This window comes from Lycium ferocissimum, chromosome 8, assembly GCF_029784015.1.
Source record: "Lycium ferocissimum isolate CSIRO_LF1 chromosome 8, AGI_CSIRO_Lferr_CH_V1, whole genome shotgun sequence".
Classification (NCBI taxonomy): Eukaryota; Viridiplantae; Streptophyta; class Magnoliopsida; order Solanales; family Solanaceae; genus Lycium; species Lycium ferocissimum.
The window spans coordinates 26,531,530-26,544,676 of record NC_081349.1 but is presented as its reverse complement, the minus strand read 5'-3'; the positions used below and the strand labels follow the sequence as shown (position 1 = coordinate 26,544,676).

The following is a 13,147-nucleotide window of genomic DNA, read 5'->3' as shown; positions in this document are numbered from 1 at the left end:
TAATATAACTTGAGCATTCTTTCCTATTCTTTCCTACAAATTGGTATCAAAAGCAGTTTTCGTTCTTAATCTGGGGTTAGGTGAAGAAAAAAATTATGGCATCTAAAACAAATGAAGGTGTTGATTCTTCTGTTGTTCTTACTCCATTTTTTGATGGAAATGACTTTGATTCTTTGGAAGATAAGAATGAAAACTTATTTGAAAGCTGAAGGTTTGTGGACTATTATTGCAAATGGCTATGAAGAGCCAGAAGACGATAGTGAACTTTCAGTAGCAGAGATGAAAAATCTTGAGGCTAAGCATTGTCAAGATGCAAAAGCTTTGAGCAAAATTCAAATGGGAGTCTCAAGAGCATTTTTTGTAAAAATTGCTACTTGTGAGACTGCAAAGCAAGCTCGGGAGTCTCTAGAAGCTGAGGTGTATGGTGAGAAAAGGTACGCACTATCAATCTTCAAACTCTTAGAAGAGAGTTTCAAAATTTGAAGATGATAGAATCTGAAAAAATATATGAATATTGACAAGAGTCATGAATATTGTTAATGAAATGAGAAATTATGGTGATGAAATTTCTGACCAACAAGTTGTGGAAAAGATTCTAATTAGTGGCACAGAAAAGTATGAGTATATTGTTGCTATCGAGAGACGAAAGATCTTTCTAAGCTTTCCATCAAAGAGCTAGTTGGATCGTTTCGTGCACACGAGAAGCGAAGATTTTTTCTTGAGAATCAACCAAAGAGACGGCTTTTGATCCAACCAATGAGAATTCTCAAAATTTCTCAAAAGAATCAACAAAAGAAGTACAATCCAAAAAAGAAGTAGGATCGTGATGGCTCTACCAATAAGGTTGAAGAAAAAGGTGAGAAAAGTACTAGTCTTTTTTGTAAAATTTGCAAAAAGACTAATCATACTGCAGAAAAATGTTGGCACAAAGGCAAGCCCCAATATAACCTTCGTAAAAAGTTTGGGCATATTGAGAAGGATTGCAGGCACAAGCAACGATAGCAAGCAAATTTCTATGAAGGAAAGGAAGAAGAAAACCTTTTCTATGCTTCTCAATCTGATGCTTCAGCAAAAAGCAATGAATGGTATGTTGATAGCGGTTGTACATATGACTGGAGATGAAAAGGCTTTCCTCTCAATTAATCGCAACATCACTTCTAAAGTGAGAATGAGGAATGGAGCCTTAGTTGATGCAACAGGTAAAGGTACCATTTCGATCAACATAAAAGGGAGCGGTAAGCAAATTCATGATGTTCTTTACGTTCCTGACTTGGAGAAAATTTGCTTCGTATTGGTCATCTCAGGGAAAATGGTTATTCTCTTGTGTTTAGTGATAATTATTGTAGAATTTATGATAAAGTTGAGCCAAATCAAGTCATTGTTGAAGTAAAGATGATAAAAAGAAACTTTCCTTTACAACTTCATTATAATGCATTCAAAATGAAGTTGTAGATGATTCATGGATTTGGCACAAAAAGTTTTGTCACTTGAATTTTTATGGTTTGAAGCTTCACAAGCAAAAAGACATGGTGCAAGGCTTTCCTGAGATACATTTGGGGTGGATCACGTGAAAGTTGTATTATGGGAAAGCAACATAGAAAGTCTTTTCCAAAAGGAAGTCTTGGAGAGCAAGTGTACTTTTTGAACGAGTCCGTCGTACATTTGTGGACCAATGAAGACTCCATCTCTGGGAAGCCAAAGGTACTTTCTAATTTTTATTGATGATTTGTCAAGAATGACTTGGGTTTATTTCTTGAAAGAAAAGTCAGAAACATTTGCTACGTTCACTAGATTTAAAGCCTTTGTTGAGAAGCAAAAAGGCTGCAGTATCAAAACCATTCGCAGTGATAGAGGAGGTGAATACAAAAGTCGAGAATTTAAAGAATATTGCAAAAATGAAGGCATTGAGAAGCAACTTACAGCAGGGTACACTCCTCAACAAAATGGTGTATCTGAAAGGAGAAACAGAACTATTGTTGAAATGGCTAGAACGATGATGAATGAGAAAGGGCTGCCAAAATATTTTTGGGCAGAAGCATGACATACGAGCGTACATCCTCAATAGGTGCCCGACAAAGGCATTGAAGGACAAGACACCAATTGAAGCTTGGAGTGGAATGAAACCTTCTGTAAGTCATTTTAAAATTTTCGGGTGTATTTGTTATGCTCATATACCTTTGAAAAAAAGAACAAAATTGGATGAAAAGAGTCAAAAATGTATATTTCTTGGTTATAGTGATGTGACAAAAGGTTATAGGCTTCTCGATGTCAAAACTAACAAACTTTTTGTTAGTAGAGATGTCATTTTTGATGAAAAAACAGCATGGAATCGGAAAGATAAAAAGGTGAAGAATGCTTTTATCATTTCTTTAGATGTTCCAAGTCAAGAAGAGGATGATGAAGAGGAAGATGTCCCTCAAGGGGGAGAAATCTCAGATCCAGAAGATGAAGAACCACCTCTAAGAGGAACAAGAATGTTGAGTGACATCTATCAAAGATGCAACTTTGCCTGTATTGAGCCAGAAAATTATGAGAAGGCAATAAAACATGATGTTTGGAAGAAAGCCATGATAGACGAAATTCGGATGATTGAGAAAAATAATACTTGGGAGCTTGTGGATGTACCCAAAGTAAGAGAAGTTGTAAGTCTAAAATGGATTTACAAAATCAAACTCTATCAAGAAGGAGAAATTCAAAAGCACAAAGCAAGGTTGGTTGTTAGAGGTTTCACGCAAAAGCCAAGTATTGATTTCTATGAAACCTTCTCTCCAGTTGCACGTCTTGAGACAATTAGAACCTTGATTGATGTTGTTGCACAAAAGAAATGGAAAATTTTTCAACTTGATGTTCAAGTCTGCATTTCTAAATGAAAAACTTGATGAAAAAATTTATGTTGAGCAACCTCAAGAATTTTTTGTTCAAGGGGGAGAAGAGAAGGTGTACAAGCTAAAAAAGGCTCTTTATGGGCTGACGCAAGCGCCAAGAGCCTGGTACAATGAAATTGATACATACTTTCTGAAAAAATAATTTTCAGAGAAGTAAAAGCGAAGCCACTTTGTATGTGAAGCAAGAACATGGCAGCATTGTTATTGTTTGCCTATATGGATGATACGAAGACAATGCGAAATTCAAGCAAGATATGATGCAAAGCTATGAAATGAGTGATCTTGGGTTGCTACATTATTTCTTGGGCATTGAAGTTTCTCAAGTGAAAGAAGGAATTTTTATTTCTCTAAAGAAGTATACTAAAAGTATTCTTCAAAAATTTAAAATGATGGATTGCAGGTCTATGGCCATACCATTAGCAGCAAATGAGAAGTTCAGAAAAGATGATGGAGCAAAGAAAGCTAATAGCTCACTTTACAGGAGCTTGATTGGAAGCCTGCTATATCTTACTTCAACAAGACCTGACATTATGTTTGCTGCTAGTTTATTATCCAGATTCATGCAAGAACCAAGCCAAGTGCATTTTGGAGCTACAAAGCGTGTTCTACACCACTTGCAAGGGACAATGGATTATGGGATAATGTACAAATTTGATGGAGATTTGGACTTAATTGGCTATTCTGATAGTGACTGGGCTGGAAGGATAGATGACATGAAGAGTACTTCAGTTATACTTTCTTACTTGGTTCAAGCATTTGTTCTTGGTTGTCAAAAAAGCAAAGTGTTGTTGCTCAATCCACTACCGATGCAGAATATGTCTCAGCAGCTAAGGCTACTTCTCAAGTTGTTTGGCTTAGGAGAATGCTTGAAGATATTGGTGAAAAACAAAAAGGAGTGACTGTTTTGTAGTGCGATAACAAATCAGCGATTGTCATTGCCAAGAATCCAGTCAACCATGAAAGATCGAAGCATATTTCCATCAAGTACCATTTTATCCAAGAAGCACAAGAGAAAGGTGAAATTCGGTTGCATTATTGCCGGACAGAGAACAACTTGTCGACATCTTCACCAAAGCACTTCCTAGAGAAAAGTTTTGCTATCTTCGAGAACGCATTGGAGTTGTCAAGCAAATGCATTAAGGGGGAGTGTTGGAATTAATGCATTCACAAGGATACTATCCTTGACTTTTATGTTTTCTACGAGTCCTTTATTATTTCAAGAAGATCATTTAGTCTTTCAATATTATCTCTTAGTTTTTTAAGAAATCTTTTAGGAGTTTGTGATACATGTATCTAATTATTTGTGTAAGACTTTTGAATTGATTTTTTGAGTAGTATAAATAGAGATGTAATTGATGATTGTAATCATCTCAAGTGACCTTAAGTAACCTAATACAACTTGAGCATTCTCTAAGAAAAATATTCTCTTCCTATTCTTTCCTACAGAACACCCCTGCATGTAGTCCAGCTTAATGCCTAGGGACTTAGAGAAGCAGGTCCAAGTATCCTTGGCACAGCTTAATGAGTGGTTGTTTCATCCTTAAAGGACTTACAACTGTTGCGTTTGGAGGTAATATTGTGACCAAATCTGCAATATAGATTTGTTTTATTGAGGTATGTTACGAACTTATATAGACTCCACTCGATAGATCATATTGAGAACAAGTGCAGTCATTGTTCGTGAGAGGTTGAAGCCTTTTTTTTATTATTATTTACTTGTGTCCAGCCTAATTTCTTATATCAGGGCTAATAGAGTTGTAACCTTATTCTTCTTAGTTTAGAAGCTAATTATAAGATATTCTTTGTGAAACAATTGGCTTCAAATTAGAGTTAGCTTGAAAGGGTTTGCAACAGTCGAGTGATTGTTTGGAAAAAGAGATATTACAGTTAATCTCTTGGATTACTGAGTTGTAATCTAAACATTAGCTTTTTGTTTTAGTGGAGTTTGGGTTAAATCCTACAAGTGTAGATCGTGATTTTTGCATCTTCGAGGTTGGCTTTTCACGTGAAATGTTGCATGTCCACTATTTTATTCCGCATTATTTTTAGGTACAACAACTAGGCAAAAATGTTCACCCCTCTTATTTACGGGTGCATAAAACAACACGTCCTTTCCCTACCAGCTAAAATTAAGATGAACAGAACAAAAAATTAAGAAGTTAAGCACACTGGGAATTAATGTCTATCAACACCCCACCCATTCTTCTTGGTAATCAAGAATAGAAAACCCAATTATTTCTCTCTGTTTTCCCTGTGCAACATTGGTGCAAACATAGAGTCCCAAGGAATAAATATTGATCAAAATTCAAAAACAAGAGATGATGATGTCTTCCATAAGAATTTGTTATACTCCAAAATAATCAATTTCAAAACTAACAATAAATACACTATAAGAGGCTATCTAAATAACTATATATACTAACAATCTCAGCTTTTTCTGAAAGCTCCATGATTTCAATTCCCCTCCAACGCTTCTTCTTCCAAATCAAAATTTACTATTTTTTCTTACTTCAATGAATTTGAAATATTTTTAAGATAATCCATCGTTAAATAGAGCAGAATGGATACAATTATCTACATCAATCAAGTAAGAAAAAAGGAGTTAGCTTTCCCGTGGTAAAGAGTAATTTAGTGGTAGTTTTTCCAGCGTGATTGAATTTTGGAGAAACAAATGAATAGTTATTATGGATACAAAACAAAGAAAAGTAACTTTTGAAAAATTTACTCTGAATAAAGGCGATCCTCATAACTACATGTATCAATAATCTAAGCCTTTTCCGCAAGCTCCAAAATTTCAATTGATTCACCACCTTTTTTCCTCCGAATAATATGTGAAAATCCAATATAATGTTCATTCTTCTTACTAGCCGAAGGCATATGAAAAAAAATTAAAAAAATAAGAACATAGACCACCAAGTAAAACCACTCTCGAACACACTTCATCTTCACCAACCATGTATATATTATTTAATGTTAGTTGATTCCTTTACTAACTATATACCAAAAATCAAATGTGTATAAATGTACCTTAGGACTAGTCCGTTTTGAGCCAAACCCGTAACGTTTTCCCTAATAGGCCTTACACTGTCAAAATTATTTAATACTTCATAAGTAGCTTCTTTTCTTTTTTCTGCGCAATGTATGCAGAAGAGCAATGAAAGCAGTGTCTAATGCAAATGGAATTATTCATAAAGCTCAAGAACCATGCTGGAAATATGTACCAAACATTAAACATAGTGAAAAGCAATATGGAAGAGGACCAAATCAGAAAAGTGGTACTACTCCACAATAATCAATTTAAAAACTAACAGTAAATACACGGTCAGAGGCTATCTACATGACTATAGATACCAATGATCTCTTCTTTTTACTGTAGGCTCCAAATTTTCATAAAATTCAAACTAACAATAAATACACGATAAGAAAAATTGTTAATGAAGAACAAAAATATCATAGATATTTAAAAGAGTTTCTAGAAAGTTATAATATAATATCTTTGATATATATTGTATTTAGGAATTTCTAGAAATTTAGACACTTAGATATTTATAGTTGAGGATAGATTTTTGAATAGTCAAGTGTAGGATCTTGGATAATTATCTAAAAGAAAATCTAGATATTTAGAGTTGAAGGGATAAAGATGATTAGTTTTTTCTTATGGATGTATCTAGAATAATATCTCATCCCTAGACAAGTATAAATAGGAGTGACATTAGGATTTGTAAGACAAAACCAACCCCAATTGTAAGTCATTTAAGCCAATTTAAGAAAGTCTTTCTTCCATAATCAAATTCTCCTTTTCATGGCTTCTTTAGTTGAATCTTCCGATCTTAGTTAATAGTATGCTTCTCCGATTTACTTTTCTTATAGACCTCTCTAAAATCCCATAACCATATTCACTATCAAGGATGGTAGATGGCGGTTTGCTAAATTTTCCCTCCGGGATGGAGTTGTTGCATCTATCAAATGGAAGAAAGACATATCTCGAGAGGATTTGTGGGATATTGTTAATCTTTAGTTACAATGAGATAATTTTGAAAAATTTCGATTCTAACATTAAATGTCATTATGCAGTTCATTTATCTCTCACAACTTATTTGATCATATTAAGGTGCAAATCAGCCATGAGATATAGAATAGATCAACAAGAAGGATCCGTCAACCGGAGAATGAACTGGCGAACACCTCTGCGCTTTCTAATGGAGATAATGAGGATTAAGAACTTATGTTCGAGATTTCTTTATTAAATCTCTCTCCATGAGAAGAATTATCATTTGTCCTAGAGAGAGAATATATTCCTTTTGTTACATTCTTGAGTGTATATGTATACCTAGTGTGTCTATCAAAGAAGTGGAAGGATATTTTGTACTTCTTGTTAGCTCAAGAGAGATGACACATTCTGGTTCGAAACCGAATGAATAATAATTACAGATGGGTTAGGACCATAAAGATTTTAGACAAGGAAGAGATCTTACTTTTCTTGTAGTTGGATTCTAAATAACAGGTGGCTGGATTCAGGATATAATACGGTCCATTACGTGGAAAGGAACAAACCATTAAAAGCAAGAAGACAAATTTTTGTATGACTAATGCCATCTTAAAATTAGTAATAAAAGATAGTAGACTATAGGAAGGTTCTAAAACTATATATGAAAATGGTGACCATTCTAGAGAAAGCATCGAGGGAATCGTAGTGGAAAAATTCTTTGTCCAATCATGATATGTCTTCAATCACTGATCAAATATGGAGTGGAGAGTACGGTGATTGATGACCTTGGCGGCTCAATTGCATATGGAGATACAAATGATGGATCGGATACAAGAAAAGGATTCTAGTGGTGGATCCTACGGTAAAGTCTTAGAAATTAAATCGTCACCACTTAGGTGTTTCTCCATATAACACAATTGTTAAAGTCTTGAGGAGTCCGGAAACTCAAGAATGTAAAATATCATGAAGATGATTCATGGTTCGAAAAGGCCAATAAGAAATAGTATTGAAGATGAAAATTTTATCAAGGCATATTTCCTTCTCCAAGGGAAGAAAACCATCATCATTTGTAAGTTGTCGGGAAAACAAGTCACAAGGGTCCAAAAGCTGAAGTTCTTCCACGACAAGTTCGGGATAGCTTCCAAAAAATTACTTTAAGGGGAGTGTGAAAAATTAAAGTTAACTTTTTGAAGAACAAAAATATCATATATTTAAAAGAGTTTCTAGAAAGTTATAATATAATATCTTTGATATATATTGTATTTAATAGAAATTCTATAACTTAGATATTTTAATTAAATTATCTAGAATAAGTAGGATTTTGGATAATTATCCTAAAGAAAAATATAAAGTAAGGGGATAAAGATGATTAGTTTTTTTCTTATGGATGTATCTAGAATAATATCTAGAAGCATCCCTAGACAAGTATAAGGAGTGACATTGGCATGTAAGCAAAACCAACCCCAATTGTAAGTCATTTCAATTTAAGAAAGTCTTTCTTCCATAAAAATTTTCATAGCTTCCTCTTCTTTAGTTGAATCTTCCGATCTTAGTTACGATCTTGGGCTAGCAAATAAGGTTTCCTTCGATTTGCTTTTCATATTTATAAACAATAAGATGCTATCTACATGACTATAGATACCAACTATCTCAATTTTTTCTTCAAGCTCCAAGAGTTCGATTTTTGATCTCCAACTCTTCTTCGTCAGATCATAAAAGAACATCGGATTTGGCTTGAAGGGGGAGTTAGCGATCAATGCTATCTCACCATGAGGAGTACTACTAAAAGAGTAAGACATGAAATATTGCAAGCTAGAAGAAATGGCGGGGGATAGGTAATAGCATGCTTCACCCATTCTTCAGACCTCTCTAAAATCCAAAAATCCATATTCACTATTGAAGGATCAATGGCTGCTAATTTTCCGTCCACTTCTATCAAATTAAAAGACATATCTCTGGGAGTATATTGTAGATCTTTCCACAATGAGATAATTTTGAAATTCTCGATTCTAACATTAAATGTCATTATGCATATTTTATCCTCATAAGCACCCAATAAATAGATAGCTCGGTCAATGCAAACTCCTCTGCGCACTAATGGAGATAATGAACCGGGTACACTTTTAATCTCTCTCCATGACTCATTTGTGCCTAGAGTTATAACCCAGTAATTCTTGAGTGTATATGTATACCTCAATATTTTGTACTTCTTGTTATCTGGTTCGAAACCGAATGAATAATAATTACAGTGGGTTCCGTCCTTAACAAGATTTAGACAAGGAAGAGATCTTACTTTTCTTGTAGTTGGATTATAAATAACAGGTGGCTGCACCTTTGCACTCCATAAACAGAACAAACCATTAACATAACAAATTTTTGTATGACAAATGCCATCTAACTCCTCGATACGACTATAGGAGGCTTTTTTATGTTCCACCTCGATGTCTATGGTGTAAAAATTCTTTGTCCTTGAATTTTGTCTTATCATGACGAAATATGGAGTGAGTATGATTGATGTCTGCAAAAGATGGATCGGATACAAGAGAATTATAAAATTTAGAAAGGCACTTGAAACGCGTTAAAGTCTTGACAGGAAGCCAAGAAAGTATATCATAGATAATATCTTCAGGTATTGAAGTGCTTTTTCTCTTTTCCTTCTCCATAAGGGAAGAAAGCGTTTATTGTTGTAAGTTGTAACACAAGTCACTAGGGTTAGCTGAAGTTGTTCCTCTGCCAATGCCCAGGGTTTTTATGTACATATATTACTAGGGTATTTACATATGATACGTTAATAAAATTCTATAACTTATGATAGCTTAATTAAATTATATAAGTTGAAAAATAAAAGTAAGGGGAAATTTAACCGGCAGTCCTTAAGGTTTTGGCATGTAAGACATACCTCCTCTGTTTTTAAAAAAAATATTATACAAGCCTCCCCTTATTCATATTTAGAAACCTAAATGTAAGAAAACTATTTTCTAACCTAAATTAAAGCTAAACAAGTTGGTTCGTTATGTGCTAATTGTTTACCCTAGAGTGAGCAATTGCATTTATGTCTACGGGGCCATTTTATATTTGTTTAAACCTATATGAAATTAGACATGACGAGTTACATGAATATATAAGCGTATACTGCTTAATGATCATTTAGTTTCATACAGCTTTTCAGTTCTGCTTTCTCTCTATTTATATGAAATTAAACAACAATGGGAAATAGTATATTCTTACATATACTTCTTGTTTCCGTTTATCAATCTCCACAACACCTTTCTATTAATTATCAAATAGGATCTATTAATGGTTCAACTCTTATGCTAAAGTATGCATGCTCTCTATTTGGTATAAAATCCTGATTCAAGAAGAATACTAGACCGGTATCAGCAGAAAAAGCAAGAGCGTGTATTTGCAGACGCACTATATTTACAAAAGAAATATTGGGATTCATGGTAAAGAGAAGGAATCAACCGAAAAGAAGCTCGTGAAACTGAACCTGTTGGGTGAAACTGGCCAAACGATACTATTAATATGATGTGATATTAATATGATGTGATATTGTCCAAAGAAAGCAGTGTTTTTGAGCATGATTCTAAGAAATCACAAGAAACACAAGGGGTATCATAACCGTTAAGTGTATTCCATATATAGGATTTTAACATACATATATCTTTCCATTCCATTAAGGAGGACTCTCTGGCGCTAGAAACTAATTAGAGGCCGATCCAAAATTTAAATTTAACGGGTTCAACCTTTACAATTTCCAGTATTGAAGTCGTTGTACTATTACAATTATGTGTTCAAATCTAGCATTTATGGAAATTTAGTAGAATTTTACACACACACACAGATATATATATATATATATATATTATCCGCGTCAAAAATTATTGATTGAGATGAACACAAAGCAAAAAGACTAGTCCGCCGTCTGGCCCTGCCAAAAAGCACCCAATAAAAGGCACTGCTATGACCAAGCAAAAACAGAGGCAAGAAGATGGATAGCAGAAGGGTATAACTCCAAAAACAGAGAGGTAAAACAAACAAAGTCCAATTATTTAAAGTATAAGTGTGTTACTAACTTGTTGGCCAATCCGACAAATATAACACTAATGTTAGAGATTAAACAGGCAAAACCGACCGAGGGCGGCGAAGTATACTGAATTCAACAGATAACAATATTCGAATGCAGATGGAAGTATTCATCAAGCTCAAGAACCATGCTGGAAACATGTACCAAAACATTAAAGATAGTGAAAAGGCAATATGGCAGGAAGATAAGGACCAACGTAGAGCAGACTTCACAATAATCAACTTAAAAACTAACAATAAATACACGATAAGAGGCTATCTACATGACTATAGATACCAATGATCTCAGTTTGTCCTTCAAGCTCCATGACTTCGATTTCTGATCTCCAACTCTTCTTCTTCAAATCATAAAAGAACATCCGATTTGGCTTGAACGAAGTGTTCACGATCAAAACTATCTCACCATGAGGAGTACGAGTAGAAGAGCAAGACCCTAAATATTGCAAGCTAGAAGAAATGGCCAGCGGAAAGGTAATAGTATGCTTTACCCATTCCTCATACCTCTCTAAAATCCACAAATCCATCTCTCCCTTATACCATCTTAATTGATCAATGCCGGCTAATTTTCCCTCCACTTCTATCAAGTTATAATACCTTAGTGGGGGAGTATATATATCAATCCAAAAAGTGATAATTCTGAAATTTTCAGTTCTAACATTAAGCGCCATTATGCATGTTTTCTTCTTGTAATTATCGAAGAAATAGACAATTCCATCAATGCAAACTCCTCCATTACCAAATAATGAAAATAACGAATGTGTTGCACTTTTAATTCTCTCCATGATTCACTTGAGCCTAGAGTGAAAATCCAGTATCTCACAGGTATATTCTGAGATCGTGTAATCATCAAAATTTTGTACTTCTTCTTATCTGGTTCGAAACCGAATGAATAATCATAAAAGAGGGTTCCATCCCCAACGAGATTTAGGGAAGGAAGGGTTCTTTTTTTTTTTGGTAGTGGGATTATAAATAACAGGCTGCTGCATGTTTCGACTCCATAAGAGGAACAAACCGTTAACATAACCAATATTGGTACAGCTAATGCCATCTAACTCCTTGATACATAGAGCGGAGGCTTTTTTATCTTCCACCTTCAGGTCTACGGTGTAAAAATTCTTTTCCCTTGAATGCGCGAGAAATTCAATTTTATCAGGAGGATATTTTGAGCGGCTTTGATGGATGTCTACAAAAGATGGATCCGATACAAGAGAGTTATAAAATCTAGAAACGCACTTGAAACGACATAAAGACTTGACAGGAAGCCAAGAGAATATATCAGATATGATATCTGAAGGTATTTCAGATTTTCTTTCAACACCACTCTTCATCTTCTCTTCCATGAGAAAAAACTCTTCCTTCTAAGGGACTTTTTATTCTCTCTGTATTTCTAATATATTTATAAAGGTTCAGACAAAGATCAAATTAGTATATGTAACTTGTTAGGCAAGGCTATGTGAATGTATTAATTAATCATCAAGTAAAAAAAATTCCCACAAGTTTTAGATTTGACGGTTTATTCCTTTTCCATTTCCTTCTAGTATTCTATTCTTTTTGTTTATGTTACCTTAAATCCTTAATAAAAGGTTGGAAGAAAAAAACTTTAAAAATAGAAGAATAGTGCTTGCACAATAGCATTAATATTAACGTATATGAGTTTAAGTTTGGTGCACTGATGGTGAACTTTTTGTTTCACCATGAGGTAATTTTAAAGGTAAATACAATAACTTGCATAAGTAATATTAATTGTTTGCCTTTTTTAATAAAAATATAATTTAGAGAAGACAAATAACATTAAAGGAAAGTTAAGGCCTACTTGTACTCTAACCAAAATTATCTCCTTGTTTGCTAATAACGAAATTAATTCCTTCTCTAATGTTGTCTCTTAAAAGGGTTTTCATCCCTCCGCAATATTTTGACATGCTCTTTAGATTAATGGATGGAACTTTTTGAATTGAAGTTTTATTAAGGTTGAATACTTTAACAATGGAAGATGAGATGAAACGATGAGAAAAAGCAAAGAGAGACCAAAAAAAAAAAAAATAGATCTAAGGAAGAGACAATAATTTTCTTCAGCAAAAAAAAAAAAATGCAATTCAAAATTGAATTCCTCGAAATCCATTTTAACCGAAGTTTAGGTGGTAAAAGAAGCCAAGAGAGAGAGCATCAATTATTGAAGAGTGGGTGGTGG

General features: G+C 34.0%; 2 protein-coding genes across 2 annotated transcripts; one reads left to right on the top strand and one right to left on the bottom strand.

The window, feature by feature from the left end:
* The first annotated feature begins 3,157 nt into the window (after nt 1–3,157).
* Nucleotides 3,158–3,784, top strand: LOC132066185 (uncharacterized mitochondrial protein AtMg00240-like). The gene has a single exon (XM_059459548.1). It carries the CDS (start codon nt 3,158–3,160, stop codon nt 3,782–3,784), a length of 627 nt encoding a protein of 208 aa, XP_059315531.1.
* Nucleotides 3,785–10,989: 7,205 nt separating this feature from the next.
* LOC132066184 (putative F-box protein At1g50870) lies at nt 10,990–12,299 on the bottom strand. The gene is made up of 3 exons (XM_059459547.1): nt 11,972–12,299; nt 11,237–11,392; nt 10,990–11,090 (listed from the first exon to the last, which is right to left on the bottom strand). The coding sequence occupies exons 1-3, from the start codon at nt 12,297–12,299 to the stop codon at nt 10,990–10,992; spliced, it is 585 nt and encodes a 194-aa protein (XP_059315530.1).
* Nucleotides 12,300–13,147: the final 848 nt, after the last annotated feature.

Excerpts from the sequence above, each read along its gene's own strand:
- LOC132066184 (XM_059459547.1), bottom strand. The coding sequence starts at position 12,299 with ATGGAAGAGAAGATGAAGAGTGGTGTTGAAAGAAAATCTGAAATACCT. Across the intron at positions 11,393-11,971 it reads CAATATTGGTTATGTTAACG|GGTCTTGCTCTTCTACTCGT; the intron begins GTTTGTTCCTCT and ends TGCAATATTTAG. Across the intron at positions 11,091-11,236 it reads AGGACAAACTGAGATCATTG|CATGGTTCTTGAGCTTGATG; the intron begins GTATCTATAGTC and ends ACATGTTTCCAG.
- LOC132066185 (XM_059459548.1), top strand. The coding sequence starts at position 3,158 with ATGAGTGATCTTGGGTTGCTACATTATTTCTTGGGCATTGAAGTTTCT.